At 49.4% G+C, this 23,805-nt stretch overlaps 1 protein-coding gene across 1 annotated transcript; it reads left to right on the top strand.

Annotated features, from left to right (window-relative positions):
- The first annotated feature begins 2,832 nt into the window (after positions 1 to 2,832).
- MS4A15 (membrane spanning 4-domains A15) lies at positions 2,833 to 20,292 on the top strand. The gene is made up of 7 exons (XM_077116094.1): positions 2,833 to 2,913; positions 10,307 to 10,559; positions 13,991 to 14,113; positions 16,300 to 16,356; positions 18,772 to 18,864; positions 19,172 to 19,285; positions 20,176 to 20,292. Exons 2-7 carry the CDS (start codon positions 10,335 to 10,337, stop codon positions 20,290 to 20,292), a joined length of 729 nt encoding a protein of 242 aa, XP_076972209.1. The 5' UTR covers positions 2,833 to 2,913; positions 10,307 to 10,334.
- The last annotated feature ends 3,513 nt before the right edge of the window (positions 20,293 to 23,805 follow it).

Below are 23,805 nucleotides of genomic sequence, written 5' to 3'. Positions count from 1 at the left end.
GAGACAGATTCCTATGCTCCTGACCCACAACCCAACACTTTCTATCATACCACACCAGCTCATCGTGCTTCCTTTTTCACACTATAGGCAGGAAAATATAATGCACCACTGGCCTGGCAGGGTTATATTTTAAGTTCTCCAACATGGGACTGGTCTCTGTGTAGATTACAAGGTAGGAATGCATGAAGGAAAATCTGTTTTCGCTCCACCAGTGAGGAAAACCTGGAAGCTGGGAATCCAAAGGCTATCTCCCATCCTCTTCACCATCCCTGCTCAATAGCTGAGCCCCAAGCATCCCCTGGCCTACAGCCCCAGTTCAGAATATGGTCAAGAAAGCAAAGGGGGAAGGAGGAGCATATGTGCACCCATTATGAGCTGGGCAGGTTGCCACCCACTCAGCTATTCAATAGTTACTTTAATCAACTCTTCTGTGCTGGGCACCATACCACCTGCTGAGGATGCAACCGGGATGAAAATCAAAATATCTATCAACTGATGCACCCCAGACCAATCAGAATGGACAAAAGTCACAGTGCTGGAGCAGGGTTCTGGGGGCTGCAAAAGACCTTAGCTCTTTAGTTGTTGGCACAGGAGGAAGTGAGGTAGACTCAGGGAAAGGGTCTATGCACTGGGACAGATGGGTGAGGGGACTTTCAGGGCTCAGGGCCATCAGAATGAAAGCATTTCAGTATTACAATAATATTCAGCTTTACAGTTCAGCTGAGACACCATCTCCAGCACAATATCAGCCCAGAGTACAGAACCAAGTTAGTCCCTGTCCTCTAAAACTTCAGGGAACTATATATATATATATATCAAACAAAAAAGGAAGGGGGGGTGAATTAAAAATAGAAAATACTTAAATACTCAAAAAGGAAATGTCTTCTAAGTAGAAAGAAATTTTGAGTTAAAAGCATGAAAGCATGATTTCTTTTTCTCTTTCCAGAAAATGCATTTCTTAACTCTGTCCTGAAAACATTGGAAACAATAACAGCCCATGTTCATGGACAATCCCACTGCCCAGATGCGGTCTCCAAGTATCTTTCCTACAAGAATCCGAGCTCTTTGGAGAAAAGGCCAAGTCCAGGGACATTCTGTTGTGCCAGAAAGAAGGATTTGGTCAGTCAGTGACCAAAAGAGAAATCTCAAAAAGGTTCCCACTAGCCAAAGAGAAATACTCTGAATATCAAAAATAGTAACAATAATGGATCAAAACACCACTTCTTTTTTTTCTTTTTCTTGTTTTCTTAATGCATGACTTCTTAATGGTGCTAAAAAAAATTCATTGGCTAGCTTTAGAGGTTGCTGGGACACACTCATCATTCTGAAAACTGGTAGGAAAGAATAGAGCATTCACAAAAGGAAAACCAAACAAAGTGAGCTGGGAAGAATGGGTGGGTAGAGCAGCCAAACGATCAAGGGAAACAGGTCAACCGCCGGGATAACACAGAACCAAGCAGCGGGTAAGGAGAGGGTAGGGTTTAGAGCTGAGCTTAAGAGTCTGGACATTTCCATTTTTTCTGCTGACGCTAGCTCTGAAAGTCTCAGCATGTCTTGTATGGGCCTTTTGAAGTTGTTAGAGATGAGAAGGCAACCACAAGGAAATGGATTGTTTCAGTTAGCTATCACCCCGGAAGTTTTGGGTGTTAACTACAAAGCCTTGCTGATATACCACAACACATGTTTGGTTTTGCCTACTCATTGTCTGTGGGTTGGCTGAGCAGACCTACCAGTCCAGCCTGGGCTTGCCAAGACTCACCCGCGCATTCACTGAAGGTCAGCTCATGGCTCTACTGACCTTGGCTGCACTCTCCCACATGCACAGGGATCTCAGCAGGGACCACTGGGCTGACTGGGCTTCGCTCAGTGTGTCTCTTCTGCAGCAGGCCAGCCTGGACGTGTATGCATGGTCACTGCAGAGGTGCAAGGCAGACCAGAAGCAGGCAAGACCTCGGAAGCTCAGCTCAGAACGGGTGCACAGCCACTGCTGCCACATTCTATTGGCAAAGGAGGCACGAGCAGCCCAGATTCAAGGGTTTGGAAAAACAGGCTCCACCTCCAGCTACCAGAGATGTGGGTACGTGCACGGGTGGAGAGCCACGGCCATGTTTGCAATTAAGCCGCCACACCGTTCTAGCCCTGATTTCACTGCGAGCTGGCACAAGCAATGCTCTAAAACCATCTCCCAGGTTCTGCAGCAATTCCTTAACTTTGCTGAAATGCCTCAGGGGCTCGTTTTGAGGGATCCCAGAAACTGATGCACAATTTCTTGAACTTCATACTGCCCCTAAACATGCCATTGGAATAGCACTCTGTGCACAGGTACTCACACACGCTCACACTCACACATATACATTCACACACACACGCACCCCTGCACTCTCATGCACACATGTTCACACTTTCATAAGTTCAGACACATGCTCACACCCTCACATGCTCAGACATACACTCACACACACATACACACACAAGCAGCACACACTCATACATTCTCACACATGCTCGCACACACTCATACATTCACACACACACACCCTCACACACACACTCTGCTCCCTGCCAGTGGAAAGCCATGGTCAACTTGGCCCCTCTTGTCTCCCATCCCAGCTCTGCCCCTGACTCACAATGGGACCCCTTGCCTCATTGGGCCTCAGTTTCCCCTTCTGTGGCTTGAAGGTCCAGCCCTTCTGGCCAGGAGGCTAGGCCCAATGATGGGTGGAGGCCTCAGAGCTGAGAGGGACAGGAGAACTTCCCAGAGGCAGTGGCTCACAAGCGGGGCTGATTCCCAAGCCCACGCAAATAGCAAGCCTTTCACCTGAATATGTGTGAACTCGGGAGAGCTGCTGCAGCGAGCAGGGGCAGCGGGCAGCTAGCAGCGAGCAGCCCAGGAAAAGCAGCAGTGGCAGCCGGGTGAGTACTTCTGCCCTACCCCTGCACCCTCCTGCAGCCCCCAGTTTAGGGGGTGGACAGATGCCCTTCCAGGGAGCTGCAACCCTGGCCACCAGCCCAGGGCTTAGCAGGGAGCAATGGGCTCTTAGCCTACAGAGAGTGGGGACAGGCATGGGCTGGATCCCTGGGTAAGGACAGAGAAAAAGACCACTGGGCAGGGAAGGTTCCGGCCCATGGTTCTTACCTCAACCTGGCACCGAGGGGGGCAGGAGGGCTGCCAGGTCCCAAGGCTAAGCTAGTGTGGTCTGAGCTCAAGGAACTGTTGTAAGCTGGCATCATGCTCCCCAAGTCTGGCAGTGTTTAAACAGACTTCCTTAGAGGGATGTTTTACGGATTTTATGCAAAATCCCTATTGCTGGGGAGGAGGGTCTGTCTTCCACGTAATCTCCCCTCAACTCAGGAATCTGGCAGGTCCTAAATGCAGGGGATACATTTAAATGCGCCCACGTCATCTCCTTAAAGCCAGCCTATCTTTCTTTTCTTAGGACAGATGTCTTCTCCTTTGCCCCCCACCTCCACCCTGCCCCACCCAGTGCTCAGAGCATTTTAAACATTCTCTTCCCAAATCCTCTCTCAATATCCACCCCCAGCCCTGTGCATGAGGATGTAAAAGACATCTGAGGGGTTCTCAGCCACCTGCTCTTTTGCAAGTCCCACTGGGGCCTCTGGGGCCCCACTCACTCCAGTGTCTGGACTCAGCTGAGACTTCCGTCTCATCAGCCCTGACCCATTTGTCAGACTCCAAGGCCCACGGCCTGTCCCACTCCATGGCCTGCCATTCCTGACCCTCAGTTTACTGCTCTGCAAAATGGGCCGCATAACACCTAGCGGACGGGGCTGCTGTAAGGGTCTTGTGCAGGTGGCGGCACATTATAAACTGTAAAGGGCTGTGCATGGGGAGGCGCCATCACCACAGCCCTCATTAGTTTCTTGAGCACAGGCTGCCATGGATATGTGGCTGTTTTCTGTGTCTCTATTCTACGCAGCTGTTCCCCTATTGAGGCCTGCCCTGTACACCTGCCCATCCCTGGCACACCTGCATTAGTGTGACGTGCATGCTGGTTTGATTGATCAGTGAGAAAAAGTTCTCTTTCTAGGTGGCACAGAGCCAGGGGCGTGGGTCAGAGGTCTCTGAAGTGCAGCAGATGGGGTGGTCCCCAGCCCAAGGGGGTGCAAAGGGCTGGTGGTGGCTGCAAGGAGGAGGGAGCAGGATGGAGACATAGGAAGAGGAGTTCGCAAGTCTCAGGAACTATGTGACACTTTCATGCTCGTGATTGCCACTTCAACGGCCTCTGCAGGGGAAAAGCCTATTTTTGTCGAATTTTCTCTTCTCCTAAAGAGCGTGAGGTCTCCGGGTTACCGCATTTCTCACCACCCACCTGCGCGAGATGTTGTTAATTATGGTGTGTGATCCCTTCGGGGTGGGGGGCTACTTATGCCCAATTCCAGAGCCCTAGCAGGGTCCGGCTGTCCGGCCAGACACCCCGAGAATGGTTTGTAATCCCCATCCACAAAACACCACGTGTTTGGAAGCAGTTCTCACCTGTCCTTGTTGAAATGACAGCTACATGGGCAAAATGGTGAGATTTTCATCAAGCTAAATTCGTTCCATGCAAAAGTTTTGCCCTTTCACTTGAAAATGACGTGCATCCTTCCTCTTTGGTGTTAAAATATCCTTTCTAGATGATGGTGGGAGCATGGATGATTTTTTTAATGAGCTTGCTTGGGAAAGTAAAAATTGGCAGGCTCTTGTCCCCATTTGCTTTTAATTTACTGATCTGTGAACTCTGAACATTTTAAACCATGACCCCCAAAGGGTGAAAGTACAAACACTGGTCCTCTCACTCTAACTAAACCAGGATTCAAACCCAGGAGTGTGGGAATTCCATAATGTAAGTGTTCCTGCCATGGGAAGAAGGGATTCTGGGATCTAGACCTTGTCCTGCTGCTGAGATGCTGTGTAGCTGTGAGAAAGATGCTAACCCTCTCTGAACCTCTGTTTCCTCCTCTCCAAAACCCAGCTAATGAATCATGCCTGCCTCTCCCTCAAGTGAGATGAGGACTATAAATAGTAATTACTCAAGGGCGGGCAACGGTGGCTCATTGGCAGAGTTCTTGCCTGCCATGCCAGAGATCAGAGATCCGGGTTTGATTTCGCCTGCCCATGCAAAAAAAAAAATATATATATATATATATATAGTTCTAGTTTGCTAGCTGCCAGAATGCAATATACCAGAAACAGAATGGCTTTTAAAAAGGGAAATTTAATAAGTTGCTAGTTTACAGTTCTAAGGCCGAGAAAATTGTTCCAATAAAAGCAAGTCTATAGAAATGTCCAATCTAAGGCATCCAGGAAGAGATACCTTGATTCAAGAAGGCCAGTGAAGTTCAGGGTTTCTCTCTCAAGTGAGATGGCACATGGCGAACAAAGTCAGGGATTCTCTCTCATCTGGAAGGGCACATGGCAAACACGGTGTCATCTGCTAGCTTCTTCTCCTGGCTTCCTGTTTCATGAAGCTCCCCAGGAGGCATTTTCCTTCTTCATTTCCAAAGGTCACTGGCTGGTGGACTCTGCTTCTCGAGGCTATGTCGTCCTGCTTTGCTCTCTCTGAATCTCCTAGTCTCCAAAATGTTTCCTCTTTTATAGGATTCCATAAACCAATCAAGACCCACCCAAATGGGTGGAGACATGTCGTCACCTAATCCAGTTTAACAACCATTCTTGACTAAATCACATTATCCAAGCAATGTCCTCAACAAGTGTCTAGCCTTTCTGCATATGTCTTGGGGAAGGAGAGAGGAGAAGGCCAATGGGCAGGGAAGGAGAAAGAAAGGGAAGAAAAAAGAAAAGGAGTCAGAGGGAGGTGAGGAACAGAGAAAAGCAGCCTCTGAGGGCCCCTTTATTAGAGCCACATCCTCCTTGAAGAAATCTCTGAGTTCTGCAATCAGAGCTACTTCTCCCTCCACTTCCTTCTCTCTCCTGGCAGTGGTTCTTTCTCCTCTGTCTGCCTCGGTAAGGGCAGGATATCAAGTCTTCACTCACTTTCCCTGCCCCTGAGCCTGCTGCTCACAGGAAATGCTCAATAATTGCTGGCTGGATTGAACTACAAACTTCCCTTTCCTTCCCTCCTCTGAAACTCTAGGTTCTTTGAAGACACGAACCCTAGGTTTTGCCCTTATTTATATCCATTTGAGGAGGGTGTAACAGTCAGGAGAAGTGAGGTTATGCTGCTGTAACAAACATCTCAGTAGCTTAATATAGCAAAGGTTCATTTCTTCCCTGTGTTCCCCATTCCCCAGGGGCTGCACTCGACTATGTCCTCACTTGGGGACTGAAGCTGATAGAGCAGCCTCTGTCTAGAACACTGCTGTGGAGAGGGGGAGAAAACAGCCCTGTGGCCTTGTGTTGGTAACCAAATGCATCCACTCAGAAGCTATGTATTTCCTCCTACTCACATTTATTCAGCCAAAACCAGTCATGGGGACACACTGAACTTTAAGGCTCCCAGAATGTGAGAGCTGGAATTAAAGGGCAAATAGCCTCCCCGACTGCCACTGGAGGCAGCAATCGGAGGGCACTGCCAATTTGGCGATGGGCACACTTGGACTTGACTCCCAGCTCTGCCACTCACTAGCTGTGACCCTGAGCAGGTCCCTTCTCCTCTCTGAGCCTCGGTTATCTCATCTGTGAAATAACATTTCAGGGATGACCACAGGGTCAGTGTGAGGTAAAGAAAAAGCATTTTTGAAGTGCCTTGAAAAGAGTGGGGACTCTGAGAACGTGTGTCAGAAGCCCTTATAAGCCTGGCATCCAGCACTCAGTGTGGGAAACGGACCATTTCCGTGTGAGTTCCCGGAAATAAGAGTACCAGCAGAGATGGTGCTGTATGGGGAAGTGGGAGCCCAATTTCTACAGAGACCCACAACTGCTATCTCAGGTTGATCACTGTCTTCCTTTCCCAGGGCTGCTGTCACGAACAACCACAGATAGGGGTGGGTGGAGGGTCTTCAAACAACAGAAAGGTGTTGTCTCACGGTTCTGAAAACTAGAAGTACAAAATCTGTAGATGGGGGGAGTCCTGACCTCCTTGGCCTTCAATCTCTTCTTCCATCGTCCCACGGCCTTCTCCACTGTGTCCGTGTGTCCAGCTCTACCCTTCTTATAAGGACCCAGTCATCTTGGATTAATTCAATCACGGCCAATTGGTCTGGAAAGTTCCAAAAAAGCGAGTGAGGAGATAGGGTCCCTATAAACACTGCTGTGAAACCACAACGCTCAAAGTGAACCTGACCTGTTCACGGCACTTTGCCACTTTCTAAGGACTGTCTCATCCACTTTTTTAAATTTCATTTGACCCTCACAATAAACCTCTGAGGCACAAAAGCCGTCATCATTATCCTGGTTTGACAGAACTGCAGACGGGCTCGGTGCAGTTGCACATCTTGCCCAAAATCCCCAAGCAATTTATCAAAGTTAGCAAGCATTAAAGCAACAGCTGAAACTGATCACGCCTCTTCTATGGGGCAAGCAGTGTTCTCAGCCAGGGGCCAGTAAACTTCCACCCACGGGCCAAAGGTGGGTTTTGAAAACACAGTCTTGCTGCAATGTTGAGCCTCATCCAACTGGGTATGCGCTGTCTGCTGGCAGGTTTGAGTAGCTGTAGCTGAGTCTCTGCTGCCAACAAAGCCTAAAATACTGACTCTCTGACCCTTATAGAGAAAGAGTTGGCCGACCCTGCTCTAAGCCATTTTCATGCTACTAAACCATTTCCGTGTGAGTTCCTGGAGATAAGAGTACCGGCAGAGACGGCGCTGTATGGGGAAGTGGGAGCCCAATTTCTACAGAGGCCCACGATTGGTATCTCAGGTTCATCACTGTCTTCCTTTCCCAGGGCTGCTGTCACAAAGAACCACAGATAAGGGTGCACGGGGTGGGGGGGGGGGGGGTGGTCTTCAAACAACAGAAAGGTGTTGTCTCACGGTTCTGAAGGCTAGAAGTACAAAATCTATAGGTGGGGGGAGTCCTTACCTGCCTCTCCCCAGCAATCCTTGAGCTTCAATCTCTGCTTCCGTCATCCCATGGCCTTCTCCACTGTGTCCGTGTGTCCAGCTCTACTCTTCTTATAAGGACCCAGTCATCTTGGATGACTTTTTTTTTATTCTATTTTTTTAAATACCAAAAAAACACCAAATAAATGCAATCATTCCTATTTTGATCATTCCGTTCTGCATATATAATCAGTAATTCACAATATCATCCCATAGTTGCATATTCACCATCATGATCATTTCTTGAAACATTTGCATCTATTCAGAAAAAGAAACAAAATGAAAACAGAAAAAAAAAAATTATACATACCATACCCTTACCCCTCCCTTTCATTGATCACTAGCATTTCAAACTAAATTTATTTTAACACTTGTTCCCCCTATTATTTATTTTTATTCCATATGTTCTACTCGTCTGTTGATAAGGAAGATAAAAGGAGCATCAGACACAAGGTTTTCACAATCACACAGTCACATTGTGAAAGTTATATCATTATACAATCACCTTCAAGAAACATGGCTACTGGAACACAGCTCTCCATTTTCAGGCAGTTCCCTCCAGCCTCTCCATCACATCTTGAATAACAAGGTGATATCTATTTAGTGTGTAAGAATAACCTCCAGGATAACCTCTCAACTCTGTTTGGAATCTCTCAGCCATTGACACTCTGTCTCATTTCACTCTTCCCCCTTTCGGTCGAGAAGATTTTCTCAACCCCTTGATGCTGAGCCTCAGCTCCTTCTAGGGGTTTTCTCAACCCCTTGATGCTGAGTCTCAGCTCATTCTAGGATTTCTGTTCCACGTTGCCAGGAAGATCCACACCCCTGGGAGTCATGTCCCACGTAGACAGGGAGAGGGTGGTGAGTTTGCTTGTTGTGTTGGCTGGAGAGAGAGAGTCTGGCCTAGTCTTAACTAAAACGTCTTTGGAGATCCGGTTTCCAAATAGGATCACATTCACGGGGCCAGATTTAGGACTCAAACATACCTTTTGGGGATACACAATTCCATGCATCACAGTCACACACACAGGCTACAGGAAGCCTTGCAAAAGTCAAATGACTTCCACCAACCCGTAATTCCCAGGAGCTTCTCAGGGGTTGCCGACATCTCCTGGGAGGTGCCTCTAGATACTGGAAAACTTCCTTAGCAGCCTGTGTACCCTCCTGCTTCTGCTCCTCTGAAGTGGGTCCAGTACGGCCCCTCAAACACATTGTCCACTGACACAGGTCAGATCCATCACAGGTTCAGCAGGGACACGTGTGTGGCAAAACACTGCCACCCAGGACAGAGAGGCAGAGCCCTCCAAGGCTGAGCCTTTGCAACGTGACAGGGAATCTGCAGGATGGTCTGTAGTGCTGGCTCTCTCCCGCTGCACATGTGCAGCAGCTCCCAGAGCCCTGGAGCAAATGCACACTAACCACCCATTGTAAGTGACTGGTTTGTATTCTATCAGGTCTGTGTGTTATTTCAATCCAGTTCTCACCAAACACTATGAGATCAGTGTTAGTGTGGTTAATACCACTGTGCAGGTAAGGAAACTGAGGCAGGCAGAGGTGACCATCTGGCTCCACATCACACAGTAAAAGCAGGGAATAGGATTCGAATCCTGGCTTCTAGCTCCAGACCCATGCACTGAACACTTTGCCAACGAATGCCAACAAAAAGGACTGTCTTTAACTCCATTGTAGTCTCCTACAAGATTCCATCACTCTCAGTGCTGTTCCTCGTAAATGAACCTCCTGGCAGCTGGATGATGGGTGTTTTTCCAGAAAACATTTGCCCAAAACATACATCAAGTTTCCATAATCCATGCCTAACTTGGATTATGCAACTAACCGCAATTCTCAAGAGGCCAAAGAGGACCCTTCCTGCAGCAGGAAATTACCCAGGGGAATTATTTACAAAACCCAGCCATTGACTGAGAGGCAGGAAATAGCAGATGAGTTTTGGTCTTCCGCTCTCTCACTAGCTGTGTGTTCTTGGGAAAGTCACTTGCCCTCCCTGGGGAAAGGAGGAAGTTTGAGTAGATGTTGCTTCTGAAGGTCCTGTCCACCCTGAATTAGCACAGAGTCCAGCCCCAGGGGTCAGAGAAACTGGAATTCAAGTTTTGGCCATACCCCATCTAATAGTCCCTGAACTCAGACATACCTTCCCTTCTCTGAGTCTCAGCTTCCCCATCTCCCATCAGGGATCCCAGTGCCCTCCTCATGGGGCTGCAGAGAGCAGGCCTAGGTGGGTCTGTCCTTTCTAAACTGAAAGTCCTTTATGCAAATGTGTAATTGCCATTGTTATTTGTCTCCCAAGCCTCTGTTTCCCAGGATCTCAGAGCACAATGTCCACCGCCCCTGCCAGCAACGGGGTGTTCGTCGTCATCCCCTCTGGGAACGCCAGCGGCCTCCGCCCCCCTCCAGCTGTTCTGCCCACCTCCATGTGCCAGCCTCCGGGAATTATGCAGTTCGAGGAGCCTCCACTGGGGGCACAGACACCCAGGACCACCCAGCCCCAGGGCCTGCGGCCCATGGAGACATTCCTGACCGGAGAGCCCAAAGCCTTAGGGGTAAGAGCAGCCTCTCGGCCCCACCTGAGGCACTGGTGCGGAGCAGGTAGTGAACACCCCAGCCCTGGAGTATTCAAGCACACCTTGGGGAGGGGAGCAGTCAGTCAACAAACACTCAATGAGGGCTGGAGGTCTCAGCCATGCAGCAGACAGATAAGGTCCTCAGGGAGCTCCCCCAGAGAGAGGAAACCATAAACGAATGACTAAGCTAAAATGACTGGTGGGAGAGGGCGGCAGAAAGATCTCTGGGGAGGTGACATTTAAGCTAAAATCTGGATGCTGGGCCTCAAGCCAGCCAAGGAAAGGGGGGAAGGGTCTACCTTATGGAGGGAACAGCAGGTGCAAAGACTTGAGGCGGGAACGAGTATGGCTTGTCCAAGGAAGAGAGAGGATGGCACCACTGGAATGCAATGAGCAAAGGAAGGAAGGAGATAAGGTGAAGTGGAGGTGGTAGGCAGGGGGCCAGCTCATGTAGGGCTGACAGCTCACGACAAAATGCCTCTGAGATCTTTTCCAGCATCAGATTCCCTTGGAAATTGGTCTCTGGGAGACAGTGGAATATTTTATACACACACACGCACATATATATATAGTGTCTTCAATTGTCCTGAGACTCCAGTTCTTCCAAATGGAAGATGAGAAAGCCTAAGCAAGTGGTGATGATGATGATGGTGATGATGATGGTGTGGTGGCCACAACGACAATGACAGCTCCCATTCATTGAGCACCTCCAGCAGGGGCCATGTACTATGCCAAGGATGCTACATGCATTGTCATGTGAAATCCTCACCACCAACCTGTGAGTCAGGGACGATTCCCACATTAGGAATGGAGGTTTGGCAAGGCTCAGTCACTTGCCCAAAGTCCACACAGCTGCTAAATGGCATCCCACGTTCTAGGATGACCTGCTAGCCAAGTCCTACGTTCAGCTCCACAGTTCTGCAGCATCTTGGCCTGTTGCCTTCAACATGTTGGGTTTTAAGGATTCGACGCTGTGCCAGTTTGAAAGGATGTTTGTCCCCTAGAAAAGCCATGTTTTAATCCTAATTCCATTTGTAAAGGCAGCCATTTCTCCTAATCCCTATTCATCATTGTATGTTTGAAACTGAAATTAGATCATCTCCCTGGAGCTGTGACTCAATCAAGAGTGGTTGTTAAACTGGATTAGGTAGAGACGGGTCACCACCCATTTGGGTGGGTCTTGATTAGTTTCTGGAGTCCTATAAAAGAGGAAACATTTTGGAGAATGAAGGAGATTCAGGGAGAGCAGAGAATGCTGTAGCCCCATGAAGCAAAGAGTCCACCAGTCAGTGACCTTTGGAGATGAAGAAAGAACATGCCTCTGGGGGAGCTTCTTGAAACAAGAAGCCTGGAGACAAAGCTAGCAGATGATGCCATGCTCGCCACGACGTGCCCTTCCAGATGAGAGAGGAACCCTGACTGTGTTCACCATGTGCCTTTCCAGATGAGAAAGAAACTCTGATTGTGTTCACCATGTGCCTTCTCACTTGATAAAGAAACCCTGAAATTCATCGGCCTTCTTGAACCAAGGTATCTTTCCCTGGATGGCTTAGATTGGACATATCTATAGACTTGCTTTAATTGGGACATTTTCTCGGCCTTAGAACTGTAAACTAACAATTTATTAAATTCCCCTTTTTAAAAGCCATTCTGTTTCTGGTATATTGTATTCTGGCAGCTAGCAAACTACAACAGACACTAAAAGTTGCACCATTTCTACCAGTCCACAAAGGGACTGGAGATAATGAATGAAGGCAAGTCATGATGACCAGAATCCTGGAGCCTCAGAGCAGAACCTGGCAATCAATGAATCCCTCCAAGGATCTGAGGAGTTACAAATTGCTAAAAAATATAAAAAGTAGAAGATATAAATAGGTGCTATTTTTATGTGTGAGGAGAACATAGCTTTGAAATTAGCTTCATAGCTGGCTGACTTCAGGCAAGTTATGTGACAGCTCCAAGCCTTGGTATCCCCCAAAGTCAGTGTTCTAGTTTGCTAGCTGCTGGAATGCAACGCAACAGAAATGGATTGGCATTTAATAAAAGGGGGGTTATTTTGTTAGTTCTTCAGAGGAAAGGCAGCTAACTTTCCACTGAGGTTCTTTCTTACGTGGGAAGGCACAGGATGGTCTCTGCTGTCCTTCTCTCAGACCTCTGGATCCCAATATCTTTCCCTGGGGTGATTTCTTTCTGCATCTCCAAAGGCCTGGGCTGAGCTACGAGTGCTGAGATGAGGAATGCTGCACTGCTTGGGCTGTGCTACCTTGTGTTCTCTCATTTAAGCACCAGCCAATTAAGTCAAACATCATTCACTGCAGCAGGCACACCTCCTAGCTGACTGCACATGTAATTAGCAACAGATGAGGTTCACGTACCATTGGCTCATGTCCACAGCAACAGAACTAGGTGCCTTCACCTGGCCAAGTTGACAACTGAATCTAAGTACCACACTCAGTGTACTCATTCATACCGAATGTCAAGATTGAAGGAGATGATGTTTGCAAAACACCTAGCAGTTGGCCTGGGTAGACAGCAGCAGCTGCTGTCTTATGTAGAGTAACTGCAATAATCACCGTGGGCTGGAGGCAGGGGAAGAAACTGCAGGCTAGGAGAACGTTGGCTGATGGGAGGCCAAAATAAGTAAAGCAGAAAAGATGGGCTGCTGGAGAGGGAGAGAGAAGATTCAAGGGATCATGCCTGTAAATACCCAAATTCTCAGCGCTCACTCTAGATAAAGACTATATGTAGCCTATATAACCCCAAGAACACAATTGTGGTTGTTCAGAGACTGAGATGGCCATGAATGAGCCATGCCGACATGTGGTGAACATCTGTCTCTTGAAATTCCCCGGTAGACGCCACAGAAAGGGAAAAGGCCACTGAAATCAAGCAGAAGTTGGCGCCACAGGCCTTCGATGTCCCCTTTCCATCCACGTCTAGAATTCAACAGTTACCAAAATACATTTGGAAAGAAATGCGGCAGAACCTACCAGAAGCTGGGATGTCCCCCCCCACCTTGGGCAATCCACCTTACTTCTGGGAAGGGATCGGCGGCGCGCTGGTAAACCGACTTTCCAAAAAACCCAAAAACCCAAGTAGAGATGGCAGCTGCCCGCCCACCGGGGGAAGGCATCAGGGAGACACAGGGAACTGGGGAAGATGTCGAAGGAGAGAGGGGCTATTTGCAGGCTGTAGGGGATCAAGAGACGAGGCATTCAGTGCAGGGGACATTGGGAACGCTAAGAGGGGGCCCAAGGAAACCCTGTAGCTAAAAAACAGGACTCCACCCACTCCCCCACCCTACCTCCAACCCCACGAGTCGCTGCAGGGGAGCTGGGGGCGCACGCTCCTCCGCGGTCCGGTACAGGGCGCCGTGGCGGCCAGGCTGAGCCTCCGCGTTCCCCCAGCAGACGGTGCAGATTCTCATCGGCCTCGTTCACCTGGGCTTCGGCAGCGTCCTGCTCCTGGTGCGCCGCGGCCACGTGGGCATGCTTTTCATCCAGGGGGGCGCCCCCTTCTGGGGAGGAGCCTGCGTAAGTGCGGGGCGCTGGGCGGCGGGATGGAGGGGGACACCCAGGCTCCCCCGGGCCCGCCCCCACCACCTGCCTGGGCCCTTGGGGAGGGAACGCCCTTGCTAGAATTTCTTGACCCTAAAAGGAACTCCCAGCCGGAACTCTCATCGGAAGCCTAAGCCCGATCTTGCCCCTGGGTAAGGAAAATTTGCGGCAGAGAGCTTGGAACAAGGAAGGCTGCCAGGAAGGCAGGGGATGTGGAGACCAAGCCCCCTTGTTACCAGATTCCGAATCTTCTCCATCAGCCAACACCTCAGCCTGCAGAAACCCTTCCGCTCCCCTCCGTGGGTCCCTCGGAGTCTTACCCACCCCCAAGCCCATTGGGATCTGTCTGAATCCCAGCTCCACTGCCCTTTGCCCTGTGGCCCTTAGGTAAGTCACTCTATGGAGCCTCAGCTCCCTCATCTAAAAATTGGGTTCATAGTTGGCATCCTGCCTACCCCATGGTTTGCTGAGGAAATCAGGAAAGATGGTGCATGTGGGAGCCACTGGCCAGCCCTAAAATCCTGCCCCAGATGCTGAGTGTTGTTTGCAGAGATTCCCCTTTGAGAATGAGGGTGAGAGACTTGCTTGAGAGGGTTCCAGAACTCCAGGATGCTAGGTTCTTCTCCACGGACACAGGGACCTCCTTCCCTTTCCCAAGACTACCTCCAACAAGAGGTGAAAGCCCCCCAAAGTGGGGTCCTGAGAGGCCAAAGGAGCTGACTCCACAGCTGGAGCCGTGCTATGGGGACGGCTTTGGCCCTTCAAATAGTCCCTGGTCATGTGGAGATGGAGGAAAATGTAGGAGAACAGGAGGGTCCAAGGAACCTCAACAGGGAAGGAAGCCAAGGTGTCCTTTCTTCTCTGAGCTCCCTCTTGCGAGGCTTTATCACAAAATATGCCCAGTAAAGATGTCAAAAATGCCTTGGAATGAGAAAATGCTGTTTTTCAATCATAGGAGGTGTTGGGTCAGGAGATCCCATTGAGCTACCATATTTAATGATGCCATTGAATCTTCCCATGGCTAGCATTTGGGACTCTCTGAAAGTATAAGTGTATTATAGCATTTTTCTCTGAAGAGGGCACATTAACTTTTGTCAAAAGCTCAAAGGAGTCCTTAAGTTAAAAATAACAATAATAATTGATTTTTAGCCCAGGGTACATAGTCCTTGCTATAAGTGTTTTTCAGACCTCTTAGTTGAAAAATTCCAAAATCCCAGGAAAGGAAGATAAGTTGATGCAGAAGGAAAATGCCGGGACAGCTAGAATCTGCTTCCAACCCAGTCTCCTTCTCTGTGCAACTCGGGGCAAATCACTGCCTCTCTCTAGAGCTTGGCTTCTTTGTCTGTCAACTGGAAGTGTCTGTCTCCAGGTCTGAATGCAGCACTATGTCCAGCTGCTGTCACAACATCTCCACTTAATGTCAAAGAGGCAGTTCTTCATAGTTCAAAGCTAAACTCTTAATTCCTACCCTATTTCCAGCCCTATTCCCATCTCAGCCAATGACACCTCTATCCATCCGACTGCTGAAGCTAAAAAACATCTCAAGAGTCATCCTAGACTCTTCTCTTTCCCCACTCCCACATCCAACCTACCAGCAGGTCCCATCAGCGCCACAGCCAAGCAGAGCCTGAATTGTCCACTTCTCCCCACCACCACATGATCCAGGGGCCTGGCCACCACCCCAGACTGGCCTGTCCATGTGACCTGTCTCAACTCCAAGTCTTTCCTGACTCCCCCAGGGATACCTTATCACTCATTGCCACTCCTATCGCTGCTCCCTATAATTTTCTCGTTTGTTAATTTGCCAAGCAACTGTCTTCCCCAATTAGGATGTAAGCCCCATGACAGCAGGAATCTTGTCTTGTCCAATTCAACTCTACAGGCTTGGCACATGACTGCTGTTCAGTGTTTGATGAGTGACTGTTTGACGGGATGGTGAATTCCCAGAGAAGCTGGGATGATACAGTGTCAGTGAGAACAGTTACCCTGTAGCCAAGGGACACCCTTACCAAGAGAGTCCAGGGATGCAGAGAAGATGGCAGAGGCAGACAGGCTGTTGCCCCCTCCCTGGTGCCCCCTCACCTCCCAACAGAGCCCAGGCATGGCGGGTCCCCCATAGTGTCCCGACAGAAGCCTCATTCGGTCCCCTCTTTGCCACACAGTTCATCATCTCCGGGTCTCTCTCCGTGGCAGCCGAAAAGAACAACACCAGCTGCCTGGTAAGTGAACAGGTGGGCCAGGGGCCAGGACAGTTTCGTGGCGGGATTCCACTCTCCTCTGCCCTACCCAGCCACCCACTCCTTCAGCCCATCTGACAAACATCTCCTGGGGGCCTACTAAGTGCCAGGCTAAGGGATACACCCAGACACAGACCCCCGTCCCACAGGAAAGAAGGAACCAGGGTACACTGGTCGAGCTATGATGCAGGGTGGAAAGTGAGGGTCCCCAGATGAGAATTGATCAGAGAAAAGAAAGATGTGCTAAAGGCTCCTGGAAGAGGAAGCAGTTAAGCTGGGTGGACAGGAAGAATCTAGAAACAGAGGGGAAAGTGCGAGGACATCACAGAGGGCAGCACAGACAGGCTTGCTTTGAGAAACCACCGTTTGATCAGAGCAAAATCCGGGACGGGAAGAGGAAAGGAATTTGCTAGAGATGCAAGCTAGGACCCGATGGAGGAAAGCTCTGACGCCTCTGCTGGCGACAAGGAAGTGATTGTGGCTTTTGAACAGGAGCGTGTCAAACATCACGCTAGGCTCCGAGCGCATGGGCAAGGTCCCTGCCCCGTGAAGCTTACATTCTGGCGTCTGGGAAGACGCCCCAAGACAGGCTGAGAAATCAGTTTACAGAGCCTGGTTGTCCTATTTCTGCTCTTGAGCACTGTCCCAGGTGCTGGGTGGAGAGTCGATCAGAGGGACCTCCGGGAATGAAGGAGGTGGGGGAACTTCAAGACCAAATCTAAAGCCCCCACCCCATACCCCAGGCTGGAAACTGCAGGAAGGCAGAGCCCTGACTTGTTCCCCAGGCTTGCAGCACCTCACACAGTGTCTGCTGCTGAAGGACACAATAAGAGTTCGCTGAATTAACTAATCAAGTCAATGGATTCCTGCAGTCTTGATCTGGACTCAGTGACCCCTCCCTGTCATAAGGAAAGAAAAGCAGACTTAAAAATGGCCTTTTTTTCTGGGCTCTAAAACTCAGTCCATAATTTAGCTTTCTTGGTTCTTTTCGGATCCCTCAGCCACGCGTCTCAGTTCCTCTCGCATTTGCTGTTTCTCTTTCCATTTTAACACGTGATAAAGTGAGAGGATGAGAGGTGTGTGGACACAGTCTGTAAATTTTAGGAGAATTACCTTCTCAATTCTCAGCTCATCAGAGTGTCCCTTGTGAAGTTAAATTGATTTTGTTCAATGTCTCCTGCTTCCCCTCTATACTGGGGTTATTCCTGATGGATGTCAGATCTCCATTTTTGTTATTATTATCATCAAGAATCAAGCTGGGAAACTATTTTTTTAAGTAGGGTCTGGCCAGAGAATCACTTTCTAAAACCTTAGACATTTGAAGCTCAATGCATAGTCCTACATAAGCTCATGGTTAAACTGGTGATCTAAAGAAGTGTCATTTATTAGGTTGGCACAATTTAAGAAAACAATTATAACGTCACATAAATTGTTCTCTTATAATTTCACTATTAACGAGATTCAAAAGTATGAAAAAATGGAAAGATACCCACCAGTTCCTTCTGCACAAACAATGACTTTTAATTTCTTATTTTATCCTTCCAGGATAAATCTCTTATTTATTCTTTTAATTTGCCATTTAAAAGCAAATTCAAAGAGCTAGCCTCTTCTTTCCTTTTTCTAAAAAAAGTGCTAGCATAATCTACACAAAATGCTATGTGCTGTGTCCCTCCAATATGATTAACATCTTGACTATATTTTTACATCATGATGTAATAAACTTCCTTGTTCTGACATGCATACAAATAAAAGGAAGAAAAGCAGAATCAGAGATTTTTAAACCTGAGTAGGCCCTCCAGTCCCCAGCCCACCCAGGAACAGGTCCTCATTAACGCTGGGGCACTTTAACTGGGAGACTCCAGCCACTGGGTCACATCAGGTTCTGGCTGCAATGGAGGGGGATCTACTACCTCCACGTGTGCTTTGGACCCTGAAGTCCTGCCCCTCCCAGGGGGGCTTGGCCCACTCCACCCCCAGGCTCTCAGTCGAGGACTCTCCCCAGTCCAGGCTGCATCTACAGATTGCTCAGCCTTGGGAGGTGCAGGGGGGCAGTACAAAGCAACAGTTGGGAAGGAGAGGCAAGAAGCCTGATGCAAACCCCACACCCACAGAGGCCATGAAGAAGACACAGCAGCCCTCCCAAAAAATGACAGAGGTTAAGGGAAGCAGCAGAAGCTGGCCCCCCACCCACCCACCCACCCCGGGATCCTGGGGAAGGAGCAGAGGTGAGGCATGCACTCCAAGAGAGCATAGCCATGCCCGGGCCAGCGTGGCCACTGCTCCTTGGTGTGGGGAGGGACAGGTATTAGAGGGTGAAATCCTGACCTAGATCTTATTTCCTCCTCTCCTTACCTGTTCCCTCTGCTCCTTCCCCTCCTGTCTCTCACCCTGTCGCAGGTGAGAAGCAGCCTAGGGACAAACATTCTCAGTGCCATGGCAGCCTTTGCCGGGACAGCCATTCTGCTCATGGATTTTGGTGTCACTAACTGGGTATGTTGTCCCACACTGCCAGCATTGGAGAATGATTGGGGCATGTCCAGGACTGGGGAGGGAGGCTCAGCAGTCCTGGGCATTGGCAGGGCCTGCTAAGCCCCATGGACCCCAAGGGTACATTGAGCCCATGACACTACCCCAGGAGTGAGCATGGAAGGGGGAGGGAGAGGGGTGCTGGCTCCAGGAACCACAGTGCCACCAGTTGGCTGTGTGACCTTGGGCAGGTGACTTCTGGCCCTGGGCCCCCTTTTCCCTCTGTTCTAGAGGTCTCGGCTTGCCCTGACTGTGGGTTTTTGGTCCCCAGGATGTGGGCCGGGGCTATCTGGCCGTGCTCACCATCTTCACCATCCTGGAGTTTTTCATCGCAGTCATTGCCACCCACTTTGGGTGCCAAGCCACCCGCACCCAAGCCGACACAGTGAGTGCTCCCACCCATGTGGCACTCCAAAACGTGGGCTTCTGGGAAAGCCCGTTGGATGGGAAGTTTGTCTACTTTTGACCTGTTCCCTTATTCTTCTCTGGAAAGAATTTGGGGAGCATTGCAATGAGCTCCCCCCCACTGTCCCCTCCATCTCGGGACCCAAAGAAGTCTTTGCTGATTAGTGAAAATGGGGCTATTCTCCTCGTGGCCACAGGGGGCGCCAGCAACAATGGGGTGGCTGCTGCGGCGATTGCAGTGAGACCCTTGGTGCAAAGAGTGGAGGGCCTGGGTGCAGGAACGGGGGGAAGTGCTGTGCACAGGCGAGTGGGACCCTCCAGCAGAAGAACCATGAGCAGGACTGGGGGCATCTCCAGGGAGGACAGGGACGATAGAAAGGTGATGGAGAAGCGCATGGGGCAGGGGACCTAGCTGGAAGAAAGGTTGCCTGGGGCCAAGAAATGCATGCCGTGGGGTGGGGTGTGCTGCTGAGGAGGTGGCTCTGTGCAGAAGGCGGGGAAGAGGCAGAGGAAGTGGGGTGCCTCTAGCCAGGTTCAGGGCACTCCATCAAGTTTCTTGACCACAGAGTTGGGAAACCAGGAGGAGGGCTGGAGGCAGGAGAGCCAGCGAGATACCTCAGTCTTCCAGGCAAGAGGTAGCAAAGTCCTGAGCCAAAGTAGGGCAGCCCAAGAGAAAGACCACAGAACATTCCTTCCTAGAAAAATGAGCCTTTTGCCTGTCTTGTTCACTGCCGTAGCCAGCTCTACCAAACTCAGGTTTCATGCCTGGGGCACTGTCCTCAGAAGGCGGACAAGGCAGCACTATTGTAACACTTTCCTGGGGCTTCTGAACCTTCCAGGGCTTTCACTGGAGTTTATTTCTCTTTGCAGCCTGTAATTTTCCTGCCCAACGCCTTCAGCACGGACTTCAACATCCCCAGCCCTGCGGCCTCTCCACCCCCTGCTTATGACAATGTGGCATATATACCCAAGGATTCCCCCGAGTAGAAGATCGTCACTCCCGTAGGGTGGGACCCCAGCTGCTCCTCGCCCAACCCCGGTGATCTGGGGGGTCAGCCTGTCCCCCCACCCCCACTTCCCACGCATATCGTGGCACCCAAGTGCAGCATTACCCGGTGACATCCATCCCACACGTCTCCCCCAGTGATTTTGTTCATGAAGGACCGTACCTTGATGTTGAAGGTGTGTTTTCTTCCCTTCCCTGAACCCCCTCACCCTCCCAGGGGGACCCTCTTTGTGCTGCTTTGCATTTCTCTGGTCTGCTCATTTGGGGCAAAGCAGAGGGCAGCAAAACTTTTACCTCCTGGGGAGAGCGGGTGTCAAGGCCACACTGGTCCTCACCTCCCGAGGGTCAGAGATCTCAGAATCCCCCAGAAGGAACAGGCCTTAGAGACAAGTGTTGTGTCAGACCCCGGCATTATCCTAAGGTGCTGATGTCAGGTCCAGGTCATGTGCAAGGCCAGGAGACTGACTCGGAGCTCCCGGCCCCAAGGCCAGCTGTGGCCTTTGGCCTCTGCCATCACATCTTTGGGCCTCAGGTTTCCCACCCAGACACTAAAGCTGACCTGAGAGGGGCTTCCAGGCTACACGGGAACCTGGAGACCTGGAGTTGGCAAGAAAAAAAAAGCTGCAGTGTGTCAAGCGACAAGTTCCCACTTCAGTGGGCTCCTTAGCTGAACTTCTGGGTCTGAGGCAAGTATTTTCCCTTCCTTGGGAAAACTTCATCTCCCTTCCCTGTAAAATGGAGTTGGACTGCCTCCAGCCCTGCCACCTCCCAGGACAGAGCATATTGTAGGAGAGAAATGAAACCTGCCCATTCCTCTTCTTCGGAATCCCCTGGCCCTCCCTCCCCGAGGGCCTTGGTACCTCCCTGTGCCTTTCAGTGCTCCCCTCACCACCCCCACCCTTGGGAGGGTCAAAGCGTTCCCTGAGAGTTATCACAAGAGCTGGGCTAAGTGACAAGAGATATCTTCAGCCCCATATTCGCGGGCCCAGGTGATGGCTTGTCCCTTCCATATTGGGGAGGGAAATAAACAGTGTGGCCTAAATTTTGAGCTGATGTCATTGCAGTGACTTTTTCTTTTTAAACTCAGGGGCTTCATGACTAGCAGAGGACCTGGGAAGCTGTCCCACCCGTCACAGCCAAAGGGTACCTGTGGGTGCTGGTTGCTGGGCTCTGTATGACCTGATCCTTTCACTTAGTCACTTTTAACCCCACCTCAACCCAAATAAATAAGCCTGAGTGTCCCCACTCTACAGCTAAGGACACTGGAGTTTGTATCCCATGCCCAAGGCCACCAAGATAGTAAGAGGCAAGGCTGGGATTTGCACTCAGCCTTGTTTCATATTAGTCTGTGCTCCCTTAATCCATCCCAAGTGCTCTCCACCAGTCCCTTTCCCTCCCTCCTAATGTTTCCTCCTTCCCACGACTGAGGCAGGGTTGTGTTCCTCCGTATCCCCGCCTCGATCACCTAGCAAACTCCTACTCTTTCCATTGGAATGCTGGCCCCTCTGTGAGGTCTTCCCATTCCCTCTGCAGAATTAGCCCCTTGCTCCTCTGCGCTGTCAAAAGCACTTGCAGGGCAAGATGGTGGTATAGGGAGATGTGGGCTTTAGTTAGTCCTCTAGAGCAGCTAGCAGATAGCCAGGAACTGTCTGGAACAATGGCTTGGGGGACATCCATGACCAGACACACAGCGTACACCAGTCTGGAATGGGTGGAAGGCCCAAGATCATAGCCCAGAACTGTGAGTAAAGTTCTCAAAAGCCAGAGGCTGCACCCCTCCCCCACAGGCACAGCAGGTGTTGGAGACACTTCCCCATGGAAAAAAGAAGCCATCTCTATTAGGAGTAAGGGAAGGTAGCCCAACCAAGCTCCAATTATGGTCTCAATTCACAATTTGGACTCCTGAATACAAGTTCCAAGCACAGATAAACCTAGAGCAAGCAAGAAAGGAACTCTGAGGTCTCTTCTGGCAGAGAAGAGACAGGGCTCCTGGGGGGGAGGGAGGGAAATGAAGGCTTTTCGAGTCAGCTGAGCTCAGAATACTGGAAAATGGCTGTGCCCCAAGAAAGCAGATGCATAGGGCCAGGTACCAACTCTGGCTCTTGACTGTTGAAACTTGGGGGCTGGAGACTGACTCTGAAAGGGGATTTTTTTAAATTATTCTAAGTAACTTATTAGAAAAACTTCAGGCATTTTTGGTTGTCAGCACTGACTCAGGAAAGGGCTGAGTTAAGATAAGTCTGAGAGACAAAGTAACTAGTCAAGTGAAGGAAATAATCTCCTAAAGGGCATATCTTTCCCCAAGAAAGGGTTGCAGGTGAATGGGGCCCAGCTCAAGTGGCTGCTTTCCTTCAGAGCATTCAGACCCCAGGGGCTGGAAAACAGAAACAGTTTAAGCCTACCTTCTACCTCAGCCTCTGTCTCAATCATGCCCCTGGCAGGGACAGGGTCTACTGAGAATTAAAGGCACACACCACTTTACGCCAGTGGGGAGCTGTGGGCTGACAAGCACCACCTACTGGGCAAGATAGGAAAAACACAGAGTCTAGAAGCTTTCCAGGAAAATCCGACAGCCTGCTGGGTCTCCTCCTTGGGGAAACTTGAAATTTACTACACCCTCCTTCTGAGGCTTGGACCGTTCTGGTCTGAGAAAATCTATTTGGGGTCAATCATATTGGGGGAGACTTTCCTCAAAAAAAAAATATATTCCATATACACAGAGCAAGAACCAGAAAAACACAAGCTCAAAAATTCTGATTAGCTAAACAGAAACTATGCTAGAGGTCTAGAATAAGTTAAACTGAATGCCAAAGAACAGATAGAGAATAAATCCAACCAATAAGAAAATCCTAGATAGAAGAGTGAAAACAACTTCCAGAATAAACTAATCAGGGGTATCAGATGCCTAGATGACCAGCAAAAAAATTATAAATCCTACTGGGAAAATGAAGATATGGTTCAAAGGAACACACTAACACCTTAAATAAGATATAGAAGTTGAAACAACTAATTAGTGATAAACAACAAATTAATCAAACAAACATACTAAATCAAATCAACAAGGTGAAGGAATATACGGTAAAAGAGATGAAGGATGTAAAGAAGACATTGGGTGACCATAAAGAAAACTAATAAACTTGAAAAAATATGGCAGAACTTAGGAGAATGAAAGGCACAATAGGAGAGATGAGACCCACAATGGAGAATTACAACAGCAGATTTGAAAAGGCAGAAGAAAGGATTTGTGATCTAGAGAACAGGACTTCTGAAATCCTACACACAAAAGAACAGATAGGGAAAAAAAGGGGGAAAATATGAGCAGGGTCTCAGAGAATTAAGTGACAACATGAAGTGCAAGAATGTACATGTTATTGGTATCCCAGAAGGATAAAAGAAGAGAAAGGGGGCAGAAAAAATAATAAAGGAAATTATCACTGAAAATTTCACATCTTATGAAAGATATAAAATGACAGATCCAATAAGCACAGCATACC

This window comes from Tamandua tetradactyla, chromosome 9 (assembly GCF_023851605.1).
Source record: "Tamandua tetradactyla isolate mTamTet1 chromosome 9, mTamTet1.pri, whole genome shotgun sequence".
Taxonomy (NCBI): domain Eukaryota; kingdom Metazoa; phylum Chordata; class Mammalia; order Pilosa; family Myrmecophagidae; genus Tamandua; species Tamandua tetradactyla.
The sequence above is the reverse complement of the archived record's forward strand: the minus strand, read 5'-3'. Positions and strand labels throughout refer to the sequence as shown.